The 26,453-nt window shown below is 39.3% G+C and overlaps 1 protein-coding gene across 1 annotated transcript in view; it reads left to right on the forward strand.

Moving 5' to 3' along the window:
• COL3A1 (collagen type III alpha 1 chain) overlaps positions 1-26,453 on the forward strand; it is a 113,698-nt gene that overhangs the window by 49,222 nt on the left and 38,023 nt on the right. The window contains exons 9-28 of the mRNA XM_086955350.1: positions 2,847-2,900; positions 3,414-3,467; positions 4,520-4,573; positions 5,141-5,185; positions 5,632-5,685; positions 7,793-7,837; positions 9,586-9,639; positions 10,303-10,401; positions 10,496-10,540; positions 11,295-11,393; positions 15,603-15,656; positions 15,748-15,855; positions 16,790-16,843; positions 16,969-17,067; positions 20,352-20,405; positions 21,385-21,483; positions 21,833-21,886; positions 21,991-22,044; positions 26,033-26,086; positions 26,169-26,222. Of these exons, the coding sequence (XP_086811476.1) occupies positions 2,847-2,900; positions 3,414-3,467; positions 4,520-4,573; positions 5,141-5,185; positions 5,632-5,685; positions 7,793-7,837; positions 9,586-9,639; positions 10,303-10,401; positions 10,496-10,540; positions 11,295-11,393; positions 15,603-15,656; positions 15,748-15,855; positions 16,790-16,843; positions 16,969-17,067; positions 20,352-20,405; positions 21,385-21,483; positions 21,833-21,886; positions 21,991-22,044; positions 26,033-26,086; positions 26,169-26,222 (1,287 nt within the window). The remainder of the gene's footprint in view (positions 1-2,846; positions 2,901-3,413; positions 3,468-4,519; positions 4,574-5,140; positions 5,186-5,631; positions 5,686-7,792; positions 7,838-9,585; positions 9,640-10,302; positions 10,402-10,495; positions 10,541-11,294; positions 11,394-15,602; positions 15,657-15,747; positions 15,856-16,789; positions 16,844-16,968; positions 17,068-20,351; positions 20,406-21,384; positions 21,484-21,832; positions 21,887-21,990; positions 22,045-26,032; positions 26,087-26,168; positions 26,223-26,453) is intronic.

Genomic DNA, 26,453 nt, shown 5'->3' on the forward strand with positions numbered 1-26,453 from the left:
TCCAACTGATTCAGCATATATTAAAGGACAGTTGCCACTAGACTCTCTGGTAGTGTCAAATGTGAGAAAGAGAGCCAACTCGCAGACAACAGGGGATGCTCCACCCCCGACAAAGAGTCTAAGCTTTTAGATGGATGCGCCAGGAAAACGTACCATCTCACAACAAAGCACTGTTAGCGAGATATGACTGAGCTCATTATGATGAGTTTGAGTCACTCATGCAACACTTGCCAGAACAATATAACACCTGACCTAATACAAGAAGGCAAGGTTATAACAAATACCTCCAAAGGATGTGCACTAGACACTGCAGACACAGCATCTAGAGCAGTAAGGGGTACTGTTGCACAGACATGCATGGTTATGCATCTCTGGGTTCAAAGCAGAAGTACAAGCTAGTATATTAAACCAACCATTCGACCAACAACATCTTTTCGGTCCAGCAGTGGACAGTGCACTGGAAAAGATGAAGAAAGATACATATACGGCAAAATCAATGGGAGCTTTACAAACGCAAGCTCATAGACCTTCCTTTCATCGCTCCTCATATAGGGGTGCCTCTAAAGGTTTCCAAACGAATAACACCTCCTCTTCTTACAAAGCGCCCAACCAAACCTCACCCAGTAAGGGATATTATAGAGGAGGGTATAGAGGAAACAACAATAAAGGCAGAAGCAGAGGCAACAAAAATCGCAACGGCATGAAGGGGTGCAGAACCACACACGCCCACCCGCCTACCCGGCTACCTGTATCTGTTCCAGTATTATCTTATTTAGATACACAACACATGGTCATCTTTATCTTTACTCATACAACTCCATCAGTTGCCCAGTGGTGAAAACAATCTAAGGATGGAGTCGATGCCCATGTGCACTACAATATAAGGGAGGAGTCATCCAACAGACAAAGACTCTTCCAAGACAACAACAAAGTGTAATCATCCGGGCCCACCACCAGATGGTGATCTAAGGCTATAGTGTGTGGTTCTGCAGCCCTACATGCCAAGAACAGATGCATACTGGTAAGTAGCATTTTCCTTTAAGTAGCAAGGATTGCTCTTGTTTCTGTTCTTGCTTCTGCTGTTATTGATTTATGTTGAAACTTGTTGGGGTACTCATGGATTCTAGTAGTAAGTATTCCTCTTGCCTTTTCTTTTATCTTTCATCTATTGTATTTACACTCAACTTGTTTCACTATTGTAGATCAATGTTATTGTGTTTGCCCAACTCCTGCACATGTTGCTTGTTTGACCATAAACTTAATTCATCCTTATAAATATCGAGCATTACTTAATGTGTGCTGCAGATTATTAACAGACTTTAGAAAATGTGATTGTTGGAAGCTCAATTGAACACAATGGAGTGCTCCAGGCTTCTAATGGCTGATAAAAGCCTGGAGCTACAACATTCCAATGTTTGTGATTCACTGCTGTTGCTGTGAACAAAGGCCTCATGGAGATGAGGGGATTTGAATACCCTTGGTCTCACTGATGCTTTTTGATTTATTTGTTAGAACATTCTGCCCTCTAGTGGCGGAATGTTCTAATAGCCCGATAGCCGGCCTATTCTGGGTTATACCGGCCATTAACGGCCAACTCCCTTGTTAAAGACCCTCGCCTTCGGCGCTGGCCTTTAACGCTGGAGAGGGCGTTTTAAGGCCGGTATAGCCCACTACAGCGGGCTAAAATGCTGTATTGTTTCCAAACCGCGTGGATTCCATAAAGTAAATGAAAAGGAATTAGTGGACAGAATGGGCAGCCTTAGACCCTTTTTTCTAACATATACATGTTAAACCACTTCAGGAAGCCATAAGTAAAGAACAGTCTGTTCATCATAAATCTATTTTGTTGATCAGTGAAATACATAGGCCTATGCTTAGAAATCTCAATGGATATGTATAGATAGGCCTTGGTGGTGGACTTGTGCAAAAACAATGACTTCCTTTTGTTTGTTATTAGTAATAGTTTTGGATTTACCAGTTCAGCTTGTTGGAGGGAGACTGGGGAAGAGAACGCAATAGAAAAGGGGTGTGAATAGAGGAGGCAGAAAATGATGAAGATGAGAGAAGTACTCCAAAGAGATTGATAGTGATCATGGGACCAATGACAGGTTTGGGCAGGAAGACGCACAATCATGGGCTAGGTGGTGAGTCAAAATTTGTGAAGGGATAGGGAGCTGTGGATTTATGGAGGGTGAGTAAAGTACAAATCTACTATGAAGAGGGTGCAGGATGGTCAGTGGGGAGGGAAGCAAGAAGTAAATGAGAGTGAAGCAAAAAGAGAACATATATCTTTACCCCATCTGAGGAGAGTTTCAGAATAGGCACCTTTACTGGTCAGGTCCAAGGGAGCAGGGGTGGTTTCCCAGGCAAATGAGGGGCCCCAATAAAAGGACCTTCAGGATGCAAAGAAATGTGATATATATATAGATACTAACTAGATTGGTAGCAATTCACCATTTCCTTTCTCTCACATAAAGAAATAAACTTTTCCCTTCATACATCAGGGCAATCGATCCTTGTATCACAATGTAACAATTTTCCTATACAGTATCTGCAAATGATATGAAAACCTTCTCTTTCTCCATAAAATTTAAGATACAAATCCTTTAGAATTGAAAAAATTCCACACATGTGATCTTTAAAGTCTCAATACTATATTAGAAGCATTTTCATATTTGTTGAAATTAAAGTTATACATCTATCCTTTTGCCCTATTTTAAGGTGAAACACATTCTTCTATATTTCTCTGGTAATGCAATAACATGTAACTCAGTGTTCCTATGGAAATATGCATTTGCCCCTATCTAAGTCTCAAAAAAGTTATACATGCCTTCTTCTTTAAAAAGGGTGAAAATGGAAGATCTGGAAGACCTGGTGAGCGTGGATTACCTGGTGCAGCGGTAAGGCTTATGGCCAATATTGCTTTAACTATAGATCATTTATCCATTCACTATTATTATTTTTTCATTATATGGAATAGTAGTAGCAGTAATTTCTTGGAAGTCAATTGTCAGTACAATATAGTTATTCATCATATGCATTTGCATGCCTTCATTTACTGAAGCTAATTATCCCACATATCATTAAAGATTTTAGGACTAGCTTTATTTATTATGGACTGACTGCCCAGATTCAACCACTCCTTCGACGCTTCCTCGATATATTGCATGTTGTCTTTCTAGTATCTTATTGTAGCCCTGTTGGCCTTTGTTGAGGTAGAACTGCTCATTGCTGTCCAATACTGGAGGAGAGACATTCTCCATGCATGCCTTGGTGAGAAAACGTTTTAAAAGTGCCCTATTGGGCATCAAACTGAAGAGAGACATATTCAGATCATAGAGAACAAAACTTATAAACATGCTGCAACATTTTTCAAACCATACTTTCATTTCATTTATTTGCTTGACTTTTAGGGTGCAAGAGGTGCTCCTGGCATGGCCGGTTTCCCTGGAATGAAAGGTCACCGAGTAAGTATCCATGTTTAAGAATCATTTACGCACTACCAATTTTGACTGTCGCCTATTTAAAACCTGCAAAATACACATGGCACTGTAAGGTGAAGGGAAGAAGGGCAATAACTTAGGTAATCTCAATATATTAAGGAAAAACATTATCACTCTGTTGTCCTAAGAAAAAATTAGAGACCCTAGGGCCATGATGCTACTGATCAGATAAACAGAAGCATTTGCTCAAAACGACATATTTATGCATGCGTTTTCATTCCTTGCAGGACATTGGTCTCATAATCTAATATATACATTTGTAACTTTATATACTCACCTCTGTGGAGACAAAATACTCTACTAGCATGAAAATGTATTATTTGCAACACTCTATACTGAATGTAACAAACCTCTGAGCTTCATAGCGTTCTCCTCATTGACATGAAGCAAGCACACAAACCCATAGACCATTCACTTGCTTCCATAAACGAACCTTTGAGTGTTTGTCAGCATCCTAGGTGTATTCTTCTCCTTAACCTAGGGTCAAGAGATGGTGTATACTCCTATTATTAAGACGTTTGATGCTGCCTAGTATTTCAGAGCTGTGCTTATCTATTGCATTGTAATTTCCACATTGTGCGACACAAGAACGTGAAACATTTTGCCCGGCATTTGTTCACCCAACCTTTTATGTACTGGAGGTATAAAGTGCACATTTTGCACCGAAATAGTTGGGACTTTCTGTTTTTCACTTTCTGGGCAATAAGAATACTTTAAAATTATACTGTACTGTATGAGCAAGTATTGCCACCTTCTGATAATGTGACAAATACACATCGAATTCCTGTGAGCCTGTGATTTTGAAGCCAGCTGCATATTGCAGATTCTACATTGAGTCTAGTCGATATTTGAGTCAAGTAATCTATTTTAGAATTATTTAAAGTGGAAACTTGTTAAAAGTTTTTAATAAGTCCGATATGCATAATTTATGTTTCAGACTGCTACGTATGATTTTTACAAACACATGTGTTAATATCACTCACCATACTTTTCATTCTCTCTGCTTGTTCCCATAGGGCTTCGATGGGCGAGATGGTGCCAAAGGTGACGCTGGTTCTCCTGGCGTTAAGGTTAGACCTTCTTGTAGCTCTATGGAAAATCAGCCATATTTATTTATTTATTAGTATTTTGTAAAGCGCATGGTTACACTAGCAAGTGTGTCCCTGCGCTGAAAATGCTAAAAGATGTTTCCAATAGTTCATGCTTATTTCCGGTCTTAGTCTTTGGAGAAGAGGATTGTTTTCAGGTCTTTTCTGAACTGTGGCTCAGAGGGTTCTGTACGCAGTTTTTCTGGCAATTGGTTAGTATACTGTTATTGGTAGAACAATTGTTAACTATTATCAGTCAATGTTATTGAATTCCGCAATACAAAATATCGCTACTTCTCAAAATGTTATCTGAAGTAATGTTGTTGTTAAACGAAATGCACATTTGTGACCTGCAGCGTAACCATGCCATATTCTTGAAATATTTTAAATAAAAATATATTTATGTACTATGCATCATCTAGCATTTTCTTTACCTTTTCTCCTGCACTGAACATTTTACTTGTGTTGAAGGTAGCATTGCTGTATTTTTAGGCTATTGTACAATGTTCTTTATTAATTTTTGTCTAACATGGTGTCCTTCCTTCACAGGGAGAAGCTGGCAATCCAGGAGACAATGGCCTACCAGGCTCAGCGGTAATTACTGCATGTTTCCTGTCAGAAATGCAAAGAATGGAAAACGTAGTGATGTCACTTGCTGTACAAATGGAGGCTAGGAAAAGCTGTGATGCCAGTTCCTGTCAATATGGATGCTGTGAGATCTGTAGATGTCTTCTTGTTGGCTGCTGGTAAAATAAGTCTGCGTGCCTGGCTTTTTTAAAGATGATTTTGGCGGGAATCAACAGATGTTAACTGTGTACCCATGGGTCTTGAGAAGTACAGTGATGTCACTTCCTTTCGAGATATATACTAGTAAATTCATAAATGTCTTCTTGCTGAGTTGGACGCTGGTAAATGAAGTCTGCTTGCCTAGTTCCTACTTTTAAATACAAAGATTTAATTTTGTGTGCCTGTCAATGTGCATGAATTGATACAGTGTACTATATCAATCTTTAACAATTGAATTTTGCTCTGCTTTATAGGGTCCAAGAGGTCCAGCTGGTGAAAGAGGACGTGCCGGTGGTCCTGGCCCTGCAGTAAGTCAATAAACTGAACGTTTCCCCGACAAATCACCTACGTACAATAAAATACTTTAATACATAAGTCACTTCAGCCTCATGTTTTGTTAATTGCTGAATAGCATTGGGCTCAATTAAAGATGTAGAGGATTTGGAAATTACTACACATTAACCCAAGTGCAAATCCCAAATGTTATGGCATATTGTATGAAGTTAATTTATTGAACTGGTACATTGATAAACGACCATATAGCTGCTCCCTCAAGTAAAATATAGAATGTTCTGACTCCTGTACTTAACACAATTCTACAGACACAAACATACATTTATATATTTAAATTGACTAAACCATGATTTACTCGATGAACATATTGATATATAGGCATTGCCATGGGCACTACTGAAGCACACAGGGGCAGATTTATGTTAACTGGCGCATCCTCAGGGATGCGCCAGTTAACATGCGCCACAGTGCGCCACAGCTCCGCCAGCCATGGTGCGCCGCATTTATAATGCGGCGCACCATGGTGCAAAAACAGCACAGATGCGTGACGCATCTGTGCCGGAAATGTGGCGCATTGCTGGAGTTGCGTCGCAAGCGCGACGCAGCTCCAGCAAGGCTCGGGGTGCCCCATTTTAACAATGCTGCGTCAAGACCTACGCCTGCTTGGCTTAAAAGTGACTGAGTGAAATCTCATAGATTTCACTCAGCCACTTTTGCGAGGCGCACCTGCCCCGGAACGCCCACCCTGCGCCGGAACGCCCACAAGCGGCGCAGGGCTTTACAACGTGACGCATCTGCCTAGATGCGTCACGTTGTAAATCGTTCGTAGGGATGCGCCACGTTTACGCCGCCTTGCGTGACGCAACAGCGGCGTAAACGATGCGCAAGGACCTCATAAATCTGCCCCTTATTTCTTAAGGGTTCTCAAAAACACTTATTTCAAAACTCTGCATGATTCTGTGATAAAATCTTTACACCCCTGTGGTGCTACCTTTTTCACGTATCTTGCCGGTGCTGCTATCACCGTGGATATTTAGTGGCCTCTCCTAGAATTTGGAATTTCCAACTTATATACACCTGACAATTTACTACTTTATGACTCCTTTTTAAGAACCCAGACATAACTCTAGTGGATAGTTGTCGGTTAATAGTTGTTTTGTTTTTGTGCTTCAGAAGCGTTTGCTATCTGTTTTTGTGAAGTATACTGGAGCTCTGTATTGGGGAAGCTCCCCATGTGTCACTTCATAAATATTAGCTAGTGTACATAAATTACACTGAGTTTAATAACGCCCCTGTGTCTAGAAAAACCATATTTATATATTTAAAATGTTTAACATAAAACATATATTTTGAATGTCTTGCCCAATTGCATCAGTTCTACACTGTATTTGTTTCATATCATTTAAAACACCAGTAATTGCATTTTTTTAAAATAATTAATCAATTATATTTGGAACACAGTATGAAAATGCTACAAGGGTATCAAGTGCTAACGTAGCCAGAGATGATTCCTACCTTGTTCTCCAACAATAAATGCTCCAGTCCCTTTAGCAATATGATTAAAATCAGAAACCTTAGAGTAACAGGATGATAGTCTGGCTCTTTATTTGTTTTTGCACAAATCATTCTTAAAGGAATAATCTCTACTTCTAGGAACCCCTCTGTGGTCTCCAGTTCTAAAACTGATGTATCTGGTAGAGGTGGTTTAGCTTGCACAAATAGCCACATGTCATTAGGTATAGTGAGGCACTGGACTCCACCCATGAGAGCAGTAAATACTCATGTTCTTTATTTGTCATTCTTTACTTGCTCAACACGTCAGATCCTTAGAAACAACAATGCAATGCAATATTGTGCCTGCTGCAGATATTGAATTCATGCAGACTAAATCTGAACTATATTTCCCTTCATCAGTATCAAAAGTCAGAAGTTGTACAGAGTGCCATACCTGTGTGGTTGTGTGGTGACAGGATGATCTGCATATGTCAGGCTGTCTCATAAGATGTTTCCATGACTGCCATGAGTGGCATGATACCCAGACGTCAACCAGCCATTTCGTACCGGATTTGAAAGTGTCATGTACGCCATGGTTTGATAATTGTGCTTTTGTGTTCCTTTTAGGGTGCCCGTGGAAATGATGGTGCTCCTGGATCTGCTGGACCATCTGTAAGCTCCTCTTTTTAACATATTTTATACTATTAGAAACTGATGTGCATGATCATTAATGATAATCTATAATAATGAATAATTCAGTATGTTCCACCCAGGAAAGCTGTATCCATTTCCAAGTATTCTTTAGGTCCGAGATAGACCATAAATATAGGTGTTAAGATGGGCTACGGGGTAACAAAGCAAACACAGCACAATAAACCTAAAGACATTATTCCTTGTCTTGAATAGGTTAAAACGTGTGCAGTACTGAAGGATACCCCAATGTAGTCATCACTGTAAGACTAATTATGCCTGACTCACATAGCCTTTCCTCGTGTAAGTCTTACTTGCAGGAGGATATATATTCATTTAGAAATGCAAGGTATCCACAAAAGGTGAATTTTCCCTCATAAAAGAACAATCTTAAATTCCTTTAATCCAGCACTATCCGAGTCCAAGGGGGAGTCAGACTTAGCAGCGAAACAGTGAGCTTCTACTAACTTTCATGCTGAAGGCAGCAGAGAAGGCCAGAAGCAACTGCCCTGAGAAATCTATATGATAAGATCCCAAATTCAGAGGCTGAGATTAATTATATGTTGAAATACTATTACATTCAACTATACATGCAACCGTCCCCACCTCTTCCTGAGCTCGATGAACATTTAGCTGCCTCAAGGGTGCTAAGAATACTGCTATACCTGACTGAGACCCAAGACATACCACTTACCTTACAAAAGATCATAGAAGCCATTAGCATCAAGAGAAAAGGCAAAATGCCAGTTTGAAATGATTACTCTTAAAATTTTTTAACCGTTTTTGGGTCACAGTTATTCCTCAGATTATTGATGCTATATAATAAAGGAAAGGCTAGCAGCACAGTTGCACATACTACTAGAGAGGCAGCGACAGTTATGATCCCAAATCCACTAAAGCCCTCTTATAGTAGTGTCATATTGAAAACATTTACTACTGAACTCAGGGTCCTATATGCTAATACATGTTCCCATAGACACATATGGAAAAAACCCTTAGTGCACCAGGCCACTGGATTGCAAAACATTTGTGAAAGTAATAGCTGGTACAGTACTGCTGGTGCTACACCACCTTGGTCATCTGGACCAAAACAGATTTTGGTCACCTGTACACCACCCCTTATTTGAAATGATTATTCAATATCATGGCATGAGGCAACAGACGGGGAGCAGTTTTCATCAGTAGTGACTTAATATGCTTATTAATATTCCATGATTTTACCACACAACCTTTTCAAAGAGCCAAACACCATCTTGAAGAATTAGTATGGAATCAAGGACGACTCAGAAGTGTATCCAACAAGCTGTGATTGCTGCTGCTGTATCTGGAAACCCCAGACTTTAGCTATATTATAGAGCAGTGCTTCTCCAATTTGTTTAATTATGGGGGCCCATCACAAACATTTAAAAACAATTATTACAAGGGCTACTGAAATTAGAGGACTATGGTAGCAAAGTAGTTTTGGCACAATATAAAAACCTACTATCTACCACAACCAAACCATAGACAGATCTGAGATACAAATGTACTAAGGCTATGGAAAAAGAATTACCAAAAGGTAAGTGGTACATGATTGTAGCATGTATGGCCAGGGAACAGTGGAATAACGGATTGAAATTGATGCATTTTAATTATATTTGCCACAGATATCTATTTAGCCCCATTTTTCTGTTAGCAGTTTATGTTAATTTGGGAACCTCAATTAAGCTTTTCCTTTTTTTTTATTTCAGGGTCCTCCCGGTCCACCTGGTACAGCTGGATTCCCTGGAGGCCCAGGTCTTAAGGTATTTGACAACTAAAGCCCACACAAGATGTAGTTTATGGCTTTGAAGATATGAAAAGGAGATAGAAATAGGATGAGCAAAGAGCACATTCTGAAGAAAGTAAAATATGAAGAAAACTATACCAGAGAAAGCAGCAACCATATCTGCAGATGGAGAATCAAAGGAATATACATAGAAGACAAAAATACAAAGAATCAAAGGGTGTTTCAATTAAAACCTAACTAACATGTTTTCTCACTATGCGATACACATGAAGAATTAGATTGCAAAATGCCCTTCATAGAGTTCAGGAAACCTTTTGACTGTACCAGTGTCTCCGAAAGATTAGCATTGTTAGGGAAGAATTGGTCAAATGTTTCATGGCATCTGAATGATTCTGTCTCATCTTTTTTCAGAGGTATAGGACTATTTCATAGTTCTTAAGCTCCCCATGGGGAAATAAACTGTGCATATAATGTAACATGTTGTTTTACTAGATATTGTATCTATCATAGACTCCTGTATCAACAATGAAGACTTTTAAGTAAACACAACATGGATTTCTGATCAGCAGAGTCTGTAGCCAACACTTGCAGTCACCTCACCTGGCTACACTATGCATAAATAAGCTAACAAAGTATAGTCCAAACAATGGAATTATCCTTTTTCTATTTATATCTGCAGGGTGAAGCTGGTGCACCAGGTTCCCGTGGATCTGATGGGTCTCCAGGTGGAAGAGGAGAACCAGGTCCCCAAGGTCACGTTGGCGCTACTGGTCCTATTGTAAGTCTCAAGAAGTACATTGGTTAACATATTGAAAGAGTTTTCAATTGGAAACAGTGTACTACAATCATTGTTCTTATTTGCCCATTCTCAGGGTCCTGCTGGCAGAGATGGGGCACCAGGTGGAAAAGGTGAAGTGGTAAGTATTACATTCAGAAACATATTCTCTCATGCCATAGGTAGACATTTGATTATAGTATTAGGTTATATGGAATCTGCATTTTAAAGAGGCGATTCCACAGAAACAAAAAACCTGCAATCTGTTCCTTCTTAAAACATTATGACACCAAGCAGACCTTTCAAACAACGGCAATCAAAAATATCTTCAAGAATGCCTCTTTGTTTCTTATTGTATGATGCATGTAATATCTATATAAGGGCTTCTAGGGAATTGGGACCAGATTGTTACCAGTGGTCCCATGGAAGCTATGGTCCTCTGGAAACTTGCAACTAAATGTCTTAAAATATGGATGCCTTTGCCTCACATCATCATACCATTTATAAGATGCATAAAACTTGGAGGTATCCAGTGGCCAAGGGCTAAGGATTAAAAAAAAAACACAACCCCAGGCAAATAATTGCTCTTAATTAATTTCTGAAGGTTAGGAAGAGAAGATGAACATCAGTGACTTCTCCAGACATCATTAATTAATTCTCCTTTCTAAACCATAATCATATGGTTACTTTAACACCTCTTAAGTTAAATAGTTAATACATAAATAATCGGACATAGGACACCAACATTTATAATATATATCACAATGATTAGATACTGCAGGCAGTCAGAGCACTATTTAGACAGCAGTCTTACATTCATACAATTTATGGAGGTCAGATATTAAATTAGAGTTGTCAAAATATGCTTGCAAATAACGTTTGATTCTTTCCTTCAGGGTCCAGCTGGTCTTCCCGGTGCTCCTGGATTAAGTGGGGCTCGAGGACCTCCTGGTCCCGCTGGCACCAATGGAGTTCCTGGGCAAAGAGGTGCATCGGTGAGTAATATCTGTATCTGTATGCTAAAACCCAAGTTTTAGAATGATGGAAACCTTTCCTTAGTCAAAAATGGACTTAAAAATATAGTACTTCTAGCACATGGAATTAATTAAAGGATCTATCTTTAGGAAGAATATAACCAACCAGCTACATCTATTCACTACTTTGAAAACAACATACACAATGAGTTTGAGCATTACAGATGTCTTACAAACCATAACATGAGCACATTGATTTCAATGGCACTCTGAATGTAGGGACCTCCACCGCAGTTTGGCAATACTTCACTTTGCTAAACTCCAAATAAGGTGCACAGTTTTGAAAATGTATATACATAAACAAAGGTCAACATAACTGACAGCCTAATTTTTGGCTTATTCCAGGTGCAAATTTCCAATTTGATTGCTCAAAATTTTGAATTGGTATTGTAAATTTGCAATACTGGTAGAAGTAAATTTGCAGTATTGGTAAGAAGGGCAGATCTGCACAAATTGTGCTCATAAGACTAACTTCTGGTATTTTGCATTGAATTGAAATATGTTTCACGAATGACATTCCTCAGTGAACATTTCCATGGCACTTAGTGTCTCTGAGATCTACTGTTATGAAAGGAGTGGATATTGATAGCATAATGCAGCAAAATAGTCACAGACATTTATTTTAATTCAATATACCAAATTTAAAGTTTTCATTTTGGCAAATAAATTCTAGGTTTAAGAAGCATCAAAATCTGACACTTGATAAAAGAACAATCAGATTTTCCAGGACACCAATGCCATTTTCATGGCTGGAATGCCAATTTCACGCATGCCAGCTGTATAAAAAAGAATATTTGGTTTAATAACAATACTCTCCACTATTCAGAGTGCTCTCTCTCTCATTCAGTGATTACTCATCACTAGCATTTTGAGGTGAGACCCCATCATCCAACAGTTGAAGCCTTTTTGTTTCACCTTTTCAACAACAAAAAAGCTGTTCTTTCATCAAAGGAGGAGCTACAAAGTACGACTTGACCAGAGGGCATTCTGTTATGTCACCACACCACTCCTGTTGGCTTGAACAGTGAAATGAGTTTAGAAGAAACCACTCAGACTAGTAGAATTTACTAATAGTTGTTGTTGTATTACGTCATCACCCATCATCTTTACTGCAGTCACTAATGGCCTGATGATTCTCAATGTTCAGAACGTATCAGATTACCCAATAACTAAAACATAGTCATCAGTTTGATTTAAAAAGTGCAACACAATCAATTGCATATAACTTTAGAACACCAGCTCAAAAATCATTTGCCTTGTGTACCATGATTTGCAACTTTTAGCGTTATAATGATGGAGCAACCCACCATTGCGTCCTAGAAACCTCCATCTGAAAGGTTCCCAGGACTTCAAAACAGAAAGTTGTCTGTCGCTGTTAGAATATCCTGGAACCCATCTCAATAAGTAAGAGCAGCTATGCATCTGTATGAATCCTTAAAATTGCCACTAACTTAGAAATGCATTGCCACTGTAAGACAGGCCAAGCCCTTTCTTAGGAACACTGAAAATCATTCACAGGTCACAGATCACCAGAACTATGCCACCCTAGTCAAATGCACCAGATCTGCACAGTGAAGTGATGGAACGCAAACTTCTCCTCCAAAGTACAAGAATCACTGGACCTCCCTGATCCCCAACTGACACATAATAAAGTGTAGGCCATTTTGCTGCTTTACATGAACAGACCAGGAAAGAAAACTGTTTCTGGTTCCTTTTGAAATAAAACTGACACTTTCCCAATGTTGAGGATGAATGTGACAGTTCCTAATGAGAAACCTAAAACTAAGGGATTGTGTTACACATATGAAAGATATCGTTATGAGAGGTGTTTTCTAAACCACATTGACTTTTTAATTCCTCTTTACAAATTGATGCTCCAGCACTAGGTTTGATAGCTAGCTCAGCACATTAATGCATCCAGTCGAGGATGCTTAGTCACAGGTGTGAGGAAATACAGCTCTGCCCAGCTTTTCATACTTCCAAGGTTGATAAAATGACTACTGTTGGCAAGTAATAATAACAACTTCTCTTATTCAGTGCCAAGATGTCTGAGGGGTCAATGTATGTTTTGCAAATACACAAGTTATGTATTGTCATCAAATGAAGCATTTTAGAGGAAATTGGGCCGCATCCCCATTTTCGCCTCAAAGCCTTGACAACATCTAAACAATCATTTCCATGCGGCAACAATGGCTGACGTGTCTCCAAAGGTGATTATGTTGTGTATGGTGCATATGCACCTGCATTGATGGACATGTTAGTTAGAAACATTTGGAAAGAAGCATCATCTATTGCCAGTAAGGTGCTGCCTGCTGGAATAGACAACCTTGATTTGAATTTTACAATGTTAAAAAGTCCAGCCTCTCAATTTTTCCAAGTATACAAGTGATGCATAAAACTAAAATCTAAGGGGCATATTACCAACAACTAGCGATAATTATTGTCTCTAACTTGTTTAGAGACAAAAATTATCGCCGCACATCAGCGATTTTTATCGCAGATAAACCTTGCTATTAGCAAGGTTTATCGCAAAGGCGATAAAATACGGCCGCAATGCATGAATATCGCTGAAAAGTCAGCGATATTCATGCATTATCGAGCAAATGCTCTTAGCCATGTTATCCACCTCCCATTGGATAACATGGCTAAGAACTGCTCAGGGCAGGTGTTAGCTTTTGGAGATATTCGGGCTTAGCGCGAATATCTCCAAAAGTTGGTAATAGGAGATAGAGATGTTAGCGACTGTTTCAACATCTTCGCACGCCCACTTTGCATGTCATTAGTGATAAATATCACTGACATGCAAAGCGGGGCCCAAGATGGTCGCTATCTCCTTTTAGCTGTCACTAACTGGTGTTAGCGACAGCTTGGTAATAGGGAGATAATTTTATCTCCGCTTTCTTGGCTTTTAAAGCCAAAAAAGCGGAGATAAATCCCCTTGATAATATGCCCCTAAGTTATTTCATTACAAGATTAGGTCCCTGACTGGATGTCTACAGGAAACACAGAGAGAAGAAGATACAAATAAGGGAATATGTTATTTCTGGTCCCACACCTCTGGTTCTCTGCGGGAAATCCGAGAACCTCATTGATATGAATTAATACTTCCTTGTAATCATACTTGCCCTTGGGCTTGTGGTGAGGTTGCATGGAATCCATCATATTAGTAGAAATTCAGTCAAATGAGTAGTAAGAAGATTTTCATCTCTCCCATGTCCCAATGAATTTTTCATTTACAGTTCTCTTTTGTTTTTCTTTAGCCAACATATTACCCCCAGTGATGCCAGTTGGCTCTGGACTTCTTCCAGGGACACTTCATCTACCCCATGCAAGAGAAGCTGGGTTCTCTGCTCTCTGCATTGTACTCGTCCTCCCTAAACTGCCCCACCTGACCATTCATCATGCTAAAGATGAATTAAACCACTGCTCCAACACACACAAGAGCTTTGCTTTCTATTCTGGATGCATTAATCCTGCTATGTAAAGAGACCTCCAGGGTGTGTCCAGATATACGTTGAAGTTCTGGCCACAAGACAGACTTCTAAAGCATATGAAGTAATATTACCTAGTAGCGATTTGCTCTTTACCGAATCTCTATTAGGTAATATTAAGGGATCGGCAAATCTTTGCCAATTCCTCACATACATATCATTTTGTGATTACAAAATAGCAATTCGGTAAAATTCACTATTTCGCAATTATAAAATGCTTATTTGATACATGTGGACCTTTGACAAGTGGCTACTTCAAACCTGACAGAAAAAAACGATTACACAAAACACTGCTATTCAAATCATACATATATGTGCCTATGTTTACAAGCTAAATGTTATATTTGTTATAAAAGCAAATGCTTGACAAGCCCTTATTATTTCATATAGTTGTCCATGTTGGAAAGGTAAACAGTAAGCTGTTTCAGTAGTGATCCGGAACAAACCTCACTTTTAATTGTTCTTTGTTAGATCTAGGCAGCCATAGAATACTCCCTTGAAAAGACAATGAAAACCGTCTGACTTTTTGAATAGTTATAGAATTGCACTGCATTAGTTTTATGCTGTTTTATACAGATTAATCCCATCTCAAGTATTGATCCCGAGGAGGATCTACACCTGCTATCAAAAGATTAATAATACTTACAAGTATTTTTTTCTCAAAATATGTTTTCCTTAGGGTGAACCTGGTAAGAATGGTGGGAAAGGAGATCCTGGCGCAAGAGGAGAGCGTGTAAGTATTTTCTGACCTATTCAACTGATGCTATCTCTGAGCAATACCCATTTATGGATCATAATGTATTTGTTTATCACTCCTCTATTAGGGTGAAGTTGGCCCCCCTGGTGGTCAGGGCCCTGCTGGTGAAGAAGGAAAAAGAGGAGCGAATGGTGAACCAGGCACAAATGGAATTCCTGGGACACCAGGAGAGAGGGTGAGCAATAATAAGCAAGTTTGAGAAATGACCTATCTTCTGAATGCACTTGCCCAAATTTTTTTCGAGCTGCAGCTATACCTTGGAGGCATAAGCATGCTTTACATATAACCAAATATGATGCAATGTAGCCAGGGCTGGCTTTAGTGCTGGTGGCAGCCAGTGCGACAGACTTTTTTGGCACCCATCAAATCCCTCACTACCACCGTCCAAAAGTGCCCCTCATCTCTCAATGGCCCTTCTATCCCAAACATTATATTTGTTTTAAAGCACTTTCAAAGGATGGATTTACTAATTCACCCAGCTATCTACATAAAATACAGATTTGTTCTTTGCAGCAGGCATACTAATCCTCTACGTTACTTTATGGTGAGTCAGAGCTGCCATTAGATCTCTCTCTCTGGCAAGAACATTAATCACAAAAGTTATCTTTACTGCCGCCTGAAAGCTGGGCATACAAGGAACTCTGCAGCAGGTGTTTTTAAATCGTAATTGCTTTGATATCGTAAGTTAGTGCCCCTCAAGGTCAGCACCAAGTGCGGCTGCACCGGTTGCACAGCGCTAAAGCCAGCCCAGAATGCAGCAATTAAAAGGGAAGAGAAACCGGAAACCTGCAAAGAAGAAATGTAAACATGGATGGGATGAAATGCAGTCTATTAAGGTGGAGCTGTGAGAGGTGGCTTTACAGTATCTTCCTTCAGGTTATTTAACTTTACAGAGCCCTCAGAGAAAGAAGGAGGGCTTAACCATTACTGCACCAGCTATATGAAATTTGGCTGAAAATAAGCTAAAACAGCCCTACATTTCTACCACCTCCAAGTTAGATCTCATGGTGAAGCTAAAGAAGTTCATTTTTATAAATGCTACATTTGATTTAAGTCTACAGCTATCTTATATGCTACTTCAGTGTACTAATATGCCCTTTTTCTGTTAGGGTACCCCTGGTTTCCGTGGACCTCCTGGAAGCAATGGCATTCCAGGTGAAAAGGTAAATTGTTTACAAATTCTCAATCTTTAAATGTGTGTATTTGCATGTTTAATTACTTAATTGTAGTTGCCATGTATTGTATAATATTGATGGTTTGCCCTTCAATTTTTCTGTCATACACCTAGGGCCTTGCTGGAGAACGTGGTGGCCCTGGTTCTCCTGGTCCAAGAGGTCAAGCTGGTGATGCTGGGCGAGATGGCAGTCCCGGTCTTCCAGGAATGAGAGTAAGAGAACTACTTGTTTTAGTAGTGTTAACAGCCTTTTGAAATGTCAGACAGGAAGACACAAATACTTATGAAATGTAATGTGAGTATTTCTGGATTTGAAGACCGGTAGTCAGATTTCCATGAAACTGCAATATATATGAAAAGGCAACATTAGTAGACTATGGTGCATTCATTTGAAGAGTGTGAAGTGTCTTGAAGAGTCCAACTAGCCAATATTCACTACAATTCAAATGGCACCACTATCAAGAATTATTGATTGCTGAATACAATTTGAACGTGGTCTTTATAATATCAATTTGCACAACCACATACATAAATGACAAGAGTGAATAGTGAATAAAATTAAATTTCTCAAATCGCAATGGCTCTGAACATAATTAAAAAAACAGTTGATGTCTCTAAATATAGATTGGATAAGCACTCATCTTACAAAGGATTTCATAGAAGGAGCTTAAACAGGTTACTCTAGATAGAAAACAATGAGTGTGCTTTGGTCATTTTAATAAATGAGTATACAATTAATGCATTAGCTATTTCAGAGGTATATGGATGCTCTAAGTGCAAAAAGTACTACCTGCTTTAAATGGTTGTATCGCCTCCATGAATGATATTATTATTAATACTATAATACAAAATACAACCCGGGTCATAAGTAAGTCAGAAAGCACCAGGCACACTTGTTTGGATAATCATGCTGCATTATCATACAGTGTAACTTGCATTTAAAGTAGGTTTCTGCAAAGTAATTGAAAATGTCTTCTTTGAGAAGATTGAGAAGTGCCAACACAAATACCTCTTGCTTTCGGTATTTTACAGTGTGTACTCACATGACAAGTAGAGTGACCAGTACTGTTAAAATGTCACAACTTCTTTGTATAGATCAGTGTTAATTTTGAAAGTAAATCACATTATTGCTAAAATGGCTTTCACCTTCATTGATCTGACATTGCATCACAAATGTAACATTTAGTTCAATAAGCCTCTGCAAAAACCACAGTGTGATGGATTATGAGCTTTCAAATGCATCATGAACTAACCACTAATGAGATTCCGCCAATAGGGCACAGCACGATGATTGCAAGAAAAAAGTAATATATCCAGACTTTGGAAATTTTAGCTCAAAACGATCCTTCAGAGGGCATGGAAGGAAACAGCACTATTGTGTATATGTCAGGCACAACTCTGTTAACCCAGGAACCCTGACCCTTTAATGTTGCCTTCAAAGTTGGTGAGAAGTGATGTTAAGGGGCCCTTGAAATGTGTGCAAAAGAAAAACTCTAAGGGTGTTAATAGAGTTGTGGTGATTTCAAGACATGGATTTTTTTCTTCGAGGAGAGAGAGACCAAACGGTGCAAGACCATCACAGATTTTATGAAATGGCTTTGACCAGTCGTTTATAAATGTAACTAGATTAGAATAATGGTTACTCTCTCTATTGCTAACTACCTTCCTTCACCATTGAGTATGTTCATCAACAACCAATCAGTGGTTGGAGTGATTTATTCTCAAACCTAATGGCAGAGGTGAAAGAGGAGTATTGAACAGGTGTTGATATAACAGAAACTGCTGAATGAAGGAGAATGGAGGAGGGGGAATTATAGACCTCAGCACCAGAAGCAGATAATTCAGAATCCTTTCAAGTACACTTTTAGGGTCTAAATGTTTTTTTAAAATTTATATGGCGCAGTTGTAGATTAGGTTTCCTCTAAGTGTAACTAGCGCAGGCATACCAGTAAGATGCTTATGTAACCCAAGTGTCATACTGTGAACTCTTGTGAAAGAAACAGATGAGACATAATACTTAATTGAACAAGAGGGCCTTTACCTTTTTACAAAAGGCTAGGAGGTATGGGCTCATGGAAATATGGAGTGGAAGAAAATCAATGCCTAGGTTGCAAATTTCTAGTCTCTGCTGCAATTAAAGTTAGACATAACTACCATAAGCCACACTCGCAACCAGATATGAAGTCACATACTGGATCAATAGGTCTATATTGTCTGTAAAATAAGATTACATAAGAAAAAAAAAGATAATTCAAGTCTGAACTGTGGATTTTGAAGACCACTTTTAGCCACAGTAATGCACTGCAGCTTCAGTATATATGTTGGCAGTTGCAAGTAAAGTGCATTTGTATAATCTATCTAAGCAATGATGAGCTCCTTTATGCCCACTTTATACTTAGTTCCACTGGCCTTTCATCTGGTCCAAAACAAAATATAAAAACATTTTAACAGCTCCCAGATCTGGACTTTGAATTGTAACTTCATCAAATAGCTCCCAGTTTACAAACTTTTTGGATACAAATATGTTGTGACTGAACAATGTAGATGGCTACTTTGGCATTGTAGGGCACTGAATGATTATATAGTAGGAGTCAAAAAGCCCATAGAGTACTTTTTGCTGGAAAGTACCCATCTTTAATATCCTAAGCAGAATGTGGGTCTTTGGATATCATAAAGACAGGAACATTGACATTTTGTCACGTTAAGGTAGAAACAACTAGAACACCCTAGTTAAGCTTTAATGGTATTCTGGATACTATCAATTGAGACACCAGCAGCGGTGACAAGCCTTCAGTAAGCAACCGATTCTTGAACCAAGAATCTCAGTTGAGTGAAGAATGTCCTACAGATTTTGTTGTTAGATACTGGTGTGCTACATTGCTCTAGTAGACACTAAATAGAACATCTTGAAAGGGTTGTTGTTGTGTCTGTAGGTGATGAACATCAGTTCTATTTTTTAAAATTTGATTCTTAGAAAACTTCAGATTTCAAAAAAGGACAAGCCATTCATAAGATGCTGATACTGGCATTGTCCAGGCTGTGCCACCAATATATGAGCTGCAGAGAAGATAGAGCTTGCTGATAACCTAGTCCTGAGTATTACTCACTTTATTTGTTGGACATTTTCTTAATGAGGATCATTAAATATTTCCTGATATTATCAAAACAAATTGTACTAACAGGTCTTACCAAGTAAAATATTGCAAGCATAATAGTTACATGTATCATTCTTGAAGAGTGTTTTTGAATGCCCATCTACATATAACCCTCAGGAGGTTACCTCCTAGCCTAGAAATGTATGCGTTATCACTGAGAAGTGTATGGTTTCAGGATGAAATGTGATGCTGAACAGTTGTGGAAGGCAGGACTATATCCTAATAGCATCGCACATAATTACCTATTCATCTGCATGGTTAGGCATGTATAACACAAATAACAGTAGTATTAAGCTGTGTATTTAACTGTGATTAAAATCTATGCCCCTCTTTCAAAAATAGGGCTTGACAGGAAGTCCGGGTGGTCCTGGCTCTGATGGCAAACCTGGCCCACAGGTATGTTTGTTTATTATATTTTAGTTAGCGCATAAAATGTGCAAAAACAGTTACTGCCAGAAAAAGCTGATCAAATTCTGTATGCTTGTATTGTTCCCATTCTTCAGCACCTATATTTTGCCTCGAACTGTGGAGTAATTACATGACATGGTGTAAAGGCATAATTTTGTGAATTTCACTTAACAAATGTAACATGAAATTCCTGAAATTACGTAAATTACCCCATCTTAATTTACATCTTTCCCAGGCCTAGCTGTAATGCCCAAAACAAGTGATTTCTTACAATAACCTCTTACAAACTGATAAAGAGAGGCATTGCATTAATGCTTGACAATTGTTTGCCATGTATGTGCAATCACCGATTGGTCCTTATCACATCTTATTGAACAATATCTTGCTCTGGTATATATTGAACCATAGCTGTAAACATATATAGCAGTGGTGTGGTAGTACCCATCAGAGATCAGTCCTTAAAATGTAAGTACCATCAGAACTAAGGTGGAATGTTAAAATATCTCAATTTGCCTCTTTTCCAGGCTCTTTCTCAATCTGCTGTTATGGCAGATAGGCACGTACAGGTGGTCAACATCGGCATGATATGTTCCATGAGTAATAACACTTTAGTGTTTTGGAAGGCACAATTGTGTGTCTCCTTTGTAAGACAAGGTTTTGAGGGAATCAATCACCCGAAGAACTACACTTATAAAACAGTGTCAAATTAGGATAAAGCCCCATGGGGCAAACTGATTGAATTTCAAACGTACATTAGAATACTGCATACACAGTCACAGCATAATTTGGATAAGCAATAGTCTTGGATTTTCGCATTATTTAGATAAAAATGTAATCTTATAATGAAAGTGTTTCCTTATTTTTGCAACTCTGGACTGGGTATGTTTCGGAAAGGAAATGACCACTGTGTTTCAATGGCAGTTTTGTATGTTTCACTCATTCTTATTTTCACCTGTGTTGTCTTCAGGGACCTCCTGGTGAATCTGGTCGTACCGGACCCCCTGGCTCAACTGGCCCAAGAGGATCTCCAGGTGTTATGGGTTTTCCTGGTCCAAAGGGTAATGAGGTTGGTGTCATTCTTTGACTTCATGTTGCTCAGTCTACAGATGGCAAACATTGCCCAATTTTTATTTCTTTCTCAGTTATGCCAACAAATTGAGGCTGATTAAAGCTTTATTTCTTTATTATGAAAGCTTTTTATGAAAGACACTTCCCAGTGTGTCCCTATTTTTTTAAATGAATTGTTAGTTGTCTTTCCTTGATCCCTTATTGTTCTTGCTGAAAGTATAGCCTGCCCACATGCACCATACGCAGGACTAACATCATCAAACGTTTAATTTAGAATGCGGCTAATCATGAATATTTGAGAAGTGAAATCTTTCTTCTCTAAATGTAAATTACATCTTTGTTTTTAGGGTGCCCCTGGCAAGAATGGCGAAAAAGGCGGTCCTGGATCTCCTGGCACACAGGCATGTATCACAATCCGTTCCAATTAAACAATTTCCCTTTTTTAAATTTATTTGAGCTGTCCTCTAAGGTCACATCCCCCTTACTGTACTGATTTATTTAATAGGGACTTCCTGGCAAAAGCGGAGACCCCGGTGCACAAGGTCCTTCTGGAGCTGCTGTGAGTATAAATATCAGCTAAAATACCCAGACCTGTTTTGCATTTAAAAAGAAAATATTGTGCACCCAGATGTTAGATGGGCATTAGGCACAATGAGGTTTAGTTTTTGAACAGTGTAATAGTGTGACAGCAGCACACATGCACACATTCTGTGTAGATCACATAGAAACACAAGCAGACAAAAGTGCCTATCACCAAGCAAGTATACATGCCAACAGACCTCAATACAGCCATGCACACTACCAGATGCATGGTCGCCCATGCCAATATATCTGCATGTCACCATACCCATACAGACAACAAACAGGGCCACACATTCACTCACACAAACAGTCACAAATAAAACACTTACAGACACACAGTCACAGACAATGCATGTGTACATAAATACATGAATGGAAGTATGGACAAATGAAGGAGCAAAGGGATATGTGGACTGAGAAAGTGATACAAGGATAGAGAGCAAAATAATGCATAATTAATGGTAGACAGACTCAATCCTTAGGCACTCTGCAGAGTTTGAGAGCAAAAATGTAAAATGGCTTAAAGTCACAGCTTCAAAAACATGATCATCAGAATATCTACCCTAAGTATAAACTCATTTATCAAATATTCTGGAACGACACTTGTGGCCTGATTACGACTTTAGCGGTGCAGCGCCGGATCCGCCCTGCTGTTGCACCGCCAAAGCCATGGTCAGACCACTGGCCAGATTAGGCATTTCCTCCTATTTGGGGTGCTTTGTTTTTGGCATTCCCACGGTGGTGCCCTGAAAATGGGCTCTGCAATGGTGACGCCAAAGACAGTTCCTGCAAGGCATGACCTAAAAAGTCCATGACTTGCAGGAACTAGTGGGCATGCACACATGGGCACATGTTGTGCCTACCTGTATGCATCCAGATGCGAAGGAGGCACAGGGGGCCCTGCAGGCCCCCCTTTGTTTCTTCTCAGCCATAGTGTTCATGGAGTAAGAGCCTCCATGATACTGCCGGTGAAGAGGAAACGCGTAATATGCTTGGGATTACTATTACAGTCCCTCCAAGCATATTGCAGCCTCCTGACCACTGCAACACCAACAAGAAATGGCGATTCCCTGGCAGTTGTGTCAGTCTGCCCGACCAAATTGAAATATGGCGGTCAGGAGACTCCCACAGACGTGCCCCCACAAGTCTGGCAGTCTGTGAACTAACAGACTCGTAATCGGGCCCTTACCAAGCACCAGTTATATTAGATGTTAAGCTTTTGTCTGTAAGTGGGGAAGAAACAATAACCACAAGAAGCATAGACTAAATGAATAAAAGAGCAGTTGGAAGTTGTGAGGAATGGGCTTAAGTTGTGAGAACAGCATATATGCTACCGGCCAGACCCTCCTGCAGTATGGCCTTACTCATAAATTAGGACCTGTGGGGTTTGAAACTGTACCCAAACTTTTGCAAGTAAATACTTTGTAAATTGCAGTTTTTGTTAACATTACTAGTTTTAATTTTCTACAAAAGCTATATATATTTAGGTTATGATGCTGTCAGTTTCATTTAGTTGTGTTTCTACCTGTCAAAGGCATGAACTATGCTTCTTATTGAGGCATGTGGCAAGAGTATTTATGAAAAAGCTAACTCTCTCTGTGGTACAAATTCTTGCATTAAACTTGTTTGTCATTTTGAATACCATGTGTTTAGAAATCATAGACATAATTCTCACATTAGAGAAGTAATTTCACTGTGACCTGAGGGACTTAAAACCTCCTCATCCACTTTGAGATGAGTAACTTTAGGGGTCCTTTATACCTTTGCTGTCAGTCTGCCAGTTTGCTAGGTCAAACAAGGGTATGTCCTCCGCTCTCCTGGTAGAGGACCACCCCACCATAAATACACGGTTAGCTAGTGGGGATCTCCAGTTCATCTAACAGAAGTCCCAGATGAATTTTGAGTGAGAGCCATGCTAGTTTCACCCACTGAAAAAACTCCCAAATTGATTGCTTATTTCAGCAATACAAAATATCAATGGCCCTGACACACATAGGGTTTAATCAATGCATATCAGTTGCATTGTTTGTTTTCTGTGATAGGAACTGGCAGTCCTGTGCAGGGAAAACCACAGACGGTGGCTTATCTTAAAGAGGGCAGTGGAAGCGCCACTGTGTCGTGGTGGCCCAGAGGCATATGGGTTGTCATTTCAAGGGTTTCCATTCAGGAACCTGATGGGGCACTGAAGTCTGAAAACTATATTGTTACACAATTGTGAATGGGGTGGGGCACCATAAGATTGGCATTCAGTGCAGCCACCATATTTTTGGTAGCTACTCCACATCCCCAACCTCTAAAGGTGGCCCTTTCTTTACCTAAGTAACATGGTAAGATGCACCACCCATACTACAGCAAATGCGTCACCCCAAAAGTGAATATTTGATCAATTTCATAAGTAGCTCTAGATTCCAAACAGTATTCGCTGACTGATGGAGACCTGTTGTTTCCAATGCATTTCATAAACTTGCAGTGTTCTTTGGGCCGCTGCTCATGATTGGTTGTCTTTATGGAATATCTCCCTTCAATTCTCCTACTTCTGTGTTTTTCTCCCGATTCTTCTGATTGTGCCACCAAGGAATATTTCTGTCACACAGTGTCTTCATTAGATGATGTGTTCTTCCACTGCTGATGTTTGAGCTTGCATTATGGTGCAAATGAGGGAGTATTTCCTCTTCCTTGCTGTCAGCTATCCATTTTCCCTTGCATCATGTTCTTTAAGCCTACTTCTGTCATTCCAACACAGAGGCTGCTTTCCTCATGCCCTATTTAATTTTTAACCATTTCCATTTCAAGTTGACTGGTCACATGGACACATGCAAACATCTTCGAATGACCTTTTAACAAATCCCTTTCAAAGACGGCCATTATGAATGCACACACATGCAAAATGGTCTTTTTCAAATGTGATTTAATAGAATATAACAAATGCAATCCGAGATGCCTACTGTTCATGTAAGAGACCTATTGCATTTGCCAATTTAACATAGTTTAACATCTAAACCTACACATCCCTATTTCATTTAACCAGCAAAACATAGGCATTCTTTTTTTGAATTCAACATTTCGAAGTCCCCAGTTCAACATAGCACCCCAAATTCCATTTTCTTACTCAACAGCTAAAGACTTGATGTGATTGCCTTAAATGGCACATATCAGAATATTAAGCACAGCAAAATACAACGACACATGTAAAATATTGTATGTAGACCTACAGGTCAGCCCACTTTACAAAGAATGTGGACGGTTTATTAGAGTGTGACATTGTTGATGCAACTTTAACTATAACAAGAATTGTTAACTTACAAAAGTTAAGTTGAAAGGAAGGTGAGGGTTTGGGTTTATGTCCGACTAAACTAAAGGTAAACACATGTGACCTCATTTAGTGGCCCTGTGGTGATCTGTTCAGTAGGAGGCACTAGGGTTCCATTGTTAGTAATGCCGCGCAGAGGGTATTTATTCAGAAAAGTGGAATAGGGTGGGCCAATTTACTTGAAAAAATTTATGAAAATTATCCGTCTCGCGGGAGAAGTTAGAGACATACTTTATTACATCATCCATCCAGACACATGCTAAACATTTACTTGACTGCAGTTTATAATTAGGATTTTTTCATTTCTGTTCCTATACACATTTGTGAATTAAAAATATCACATTAGGACTCCAATATGAGCCAACTCTGAATTAAATAGCACAGAATTTTTATATATCATTACATATTTTGCTAAATTTGTGTTCTTGACAATCCATTATTGTATTTAGGATTCAGGTAACATCACAGGTTGAAAAAAATTATTGTGTTCGAGGCATGTGGGCTGCTAAATTCATATCTTAGCATTAGATCGCCGCCTAGTGTTGGGTCCGGATGATCGCACATTGTTGTCCTGGAAGATTATTGTATTCTTTACATTTCTATTGAATAAACCAAATTCTGTATTCAACATTGTCCTGGCTGCCCCCTCCTTTAGGGTCCTCCTGGCGAGAGAGGTGAGCCTGGAGCTTCTGGTCCCCCTGGCTTTCAGGTAATGGACACATTTCGTAAGCGCTATCTTTTTGCTGTGCAATATAAAAGTATAGATATATAATTGTCCATTATACTTGCAGGGCTTACCAGGATCCCCTGGACCATCAGGAGAAAATGGCAAACCTGGCGAAGCGGTAAGTTTTAAAATAGACACACTTTAACAATAAGTAAAATGGTAATAACCTCTGACTCACTAACTCCTCATTTCACTTGCTGCATATTTAAGAAATACCGTTGAAGGGTCCAAGGAAACAACTGAGATCTTTCACTTCGGGAGTCCTGGGACCCTTATGGTGACCCCCCAAAGTTGGAAGGAACCAAGTACACATTTTAGAACTGAGCTGTCAGGGTACTAAGGCAGAGCA

This window comes from Lissotriton vulgaris, chromosome 2_1 (assembly GCF_964263255.1).
Source record: "Lissotriton vulgaris chromosome 2_1, aLisVul1.2, whole genome shotgun sequence".
NCBI classification, from domain to species: domain Eukaryota; kingdom Metazoa; phylum Chordata; class Amphibia; order Caudata; family Salamandridae; genus Lissotriton; species Lissotriton vulgaris.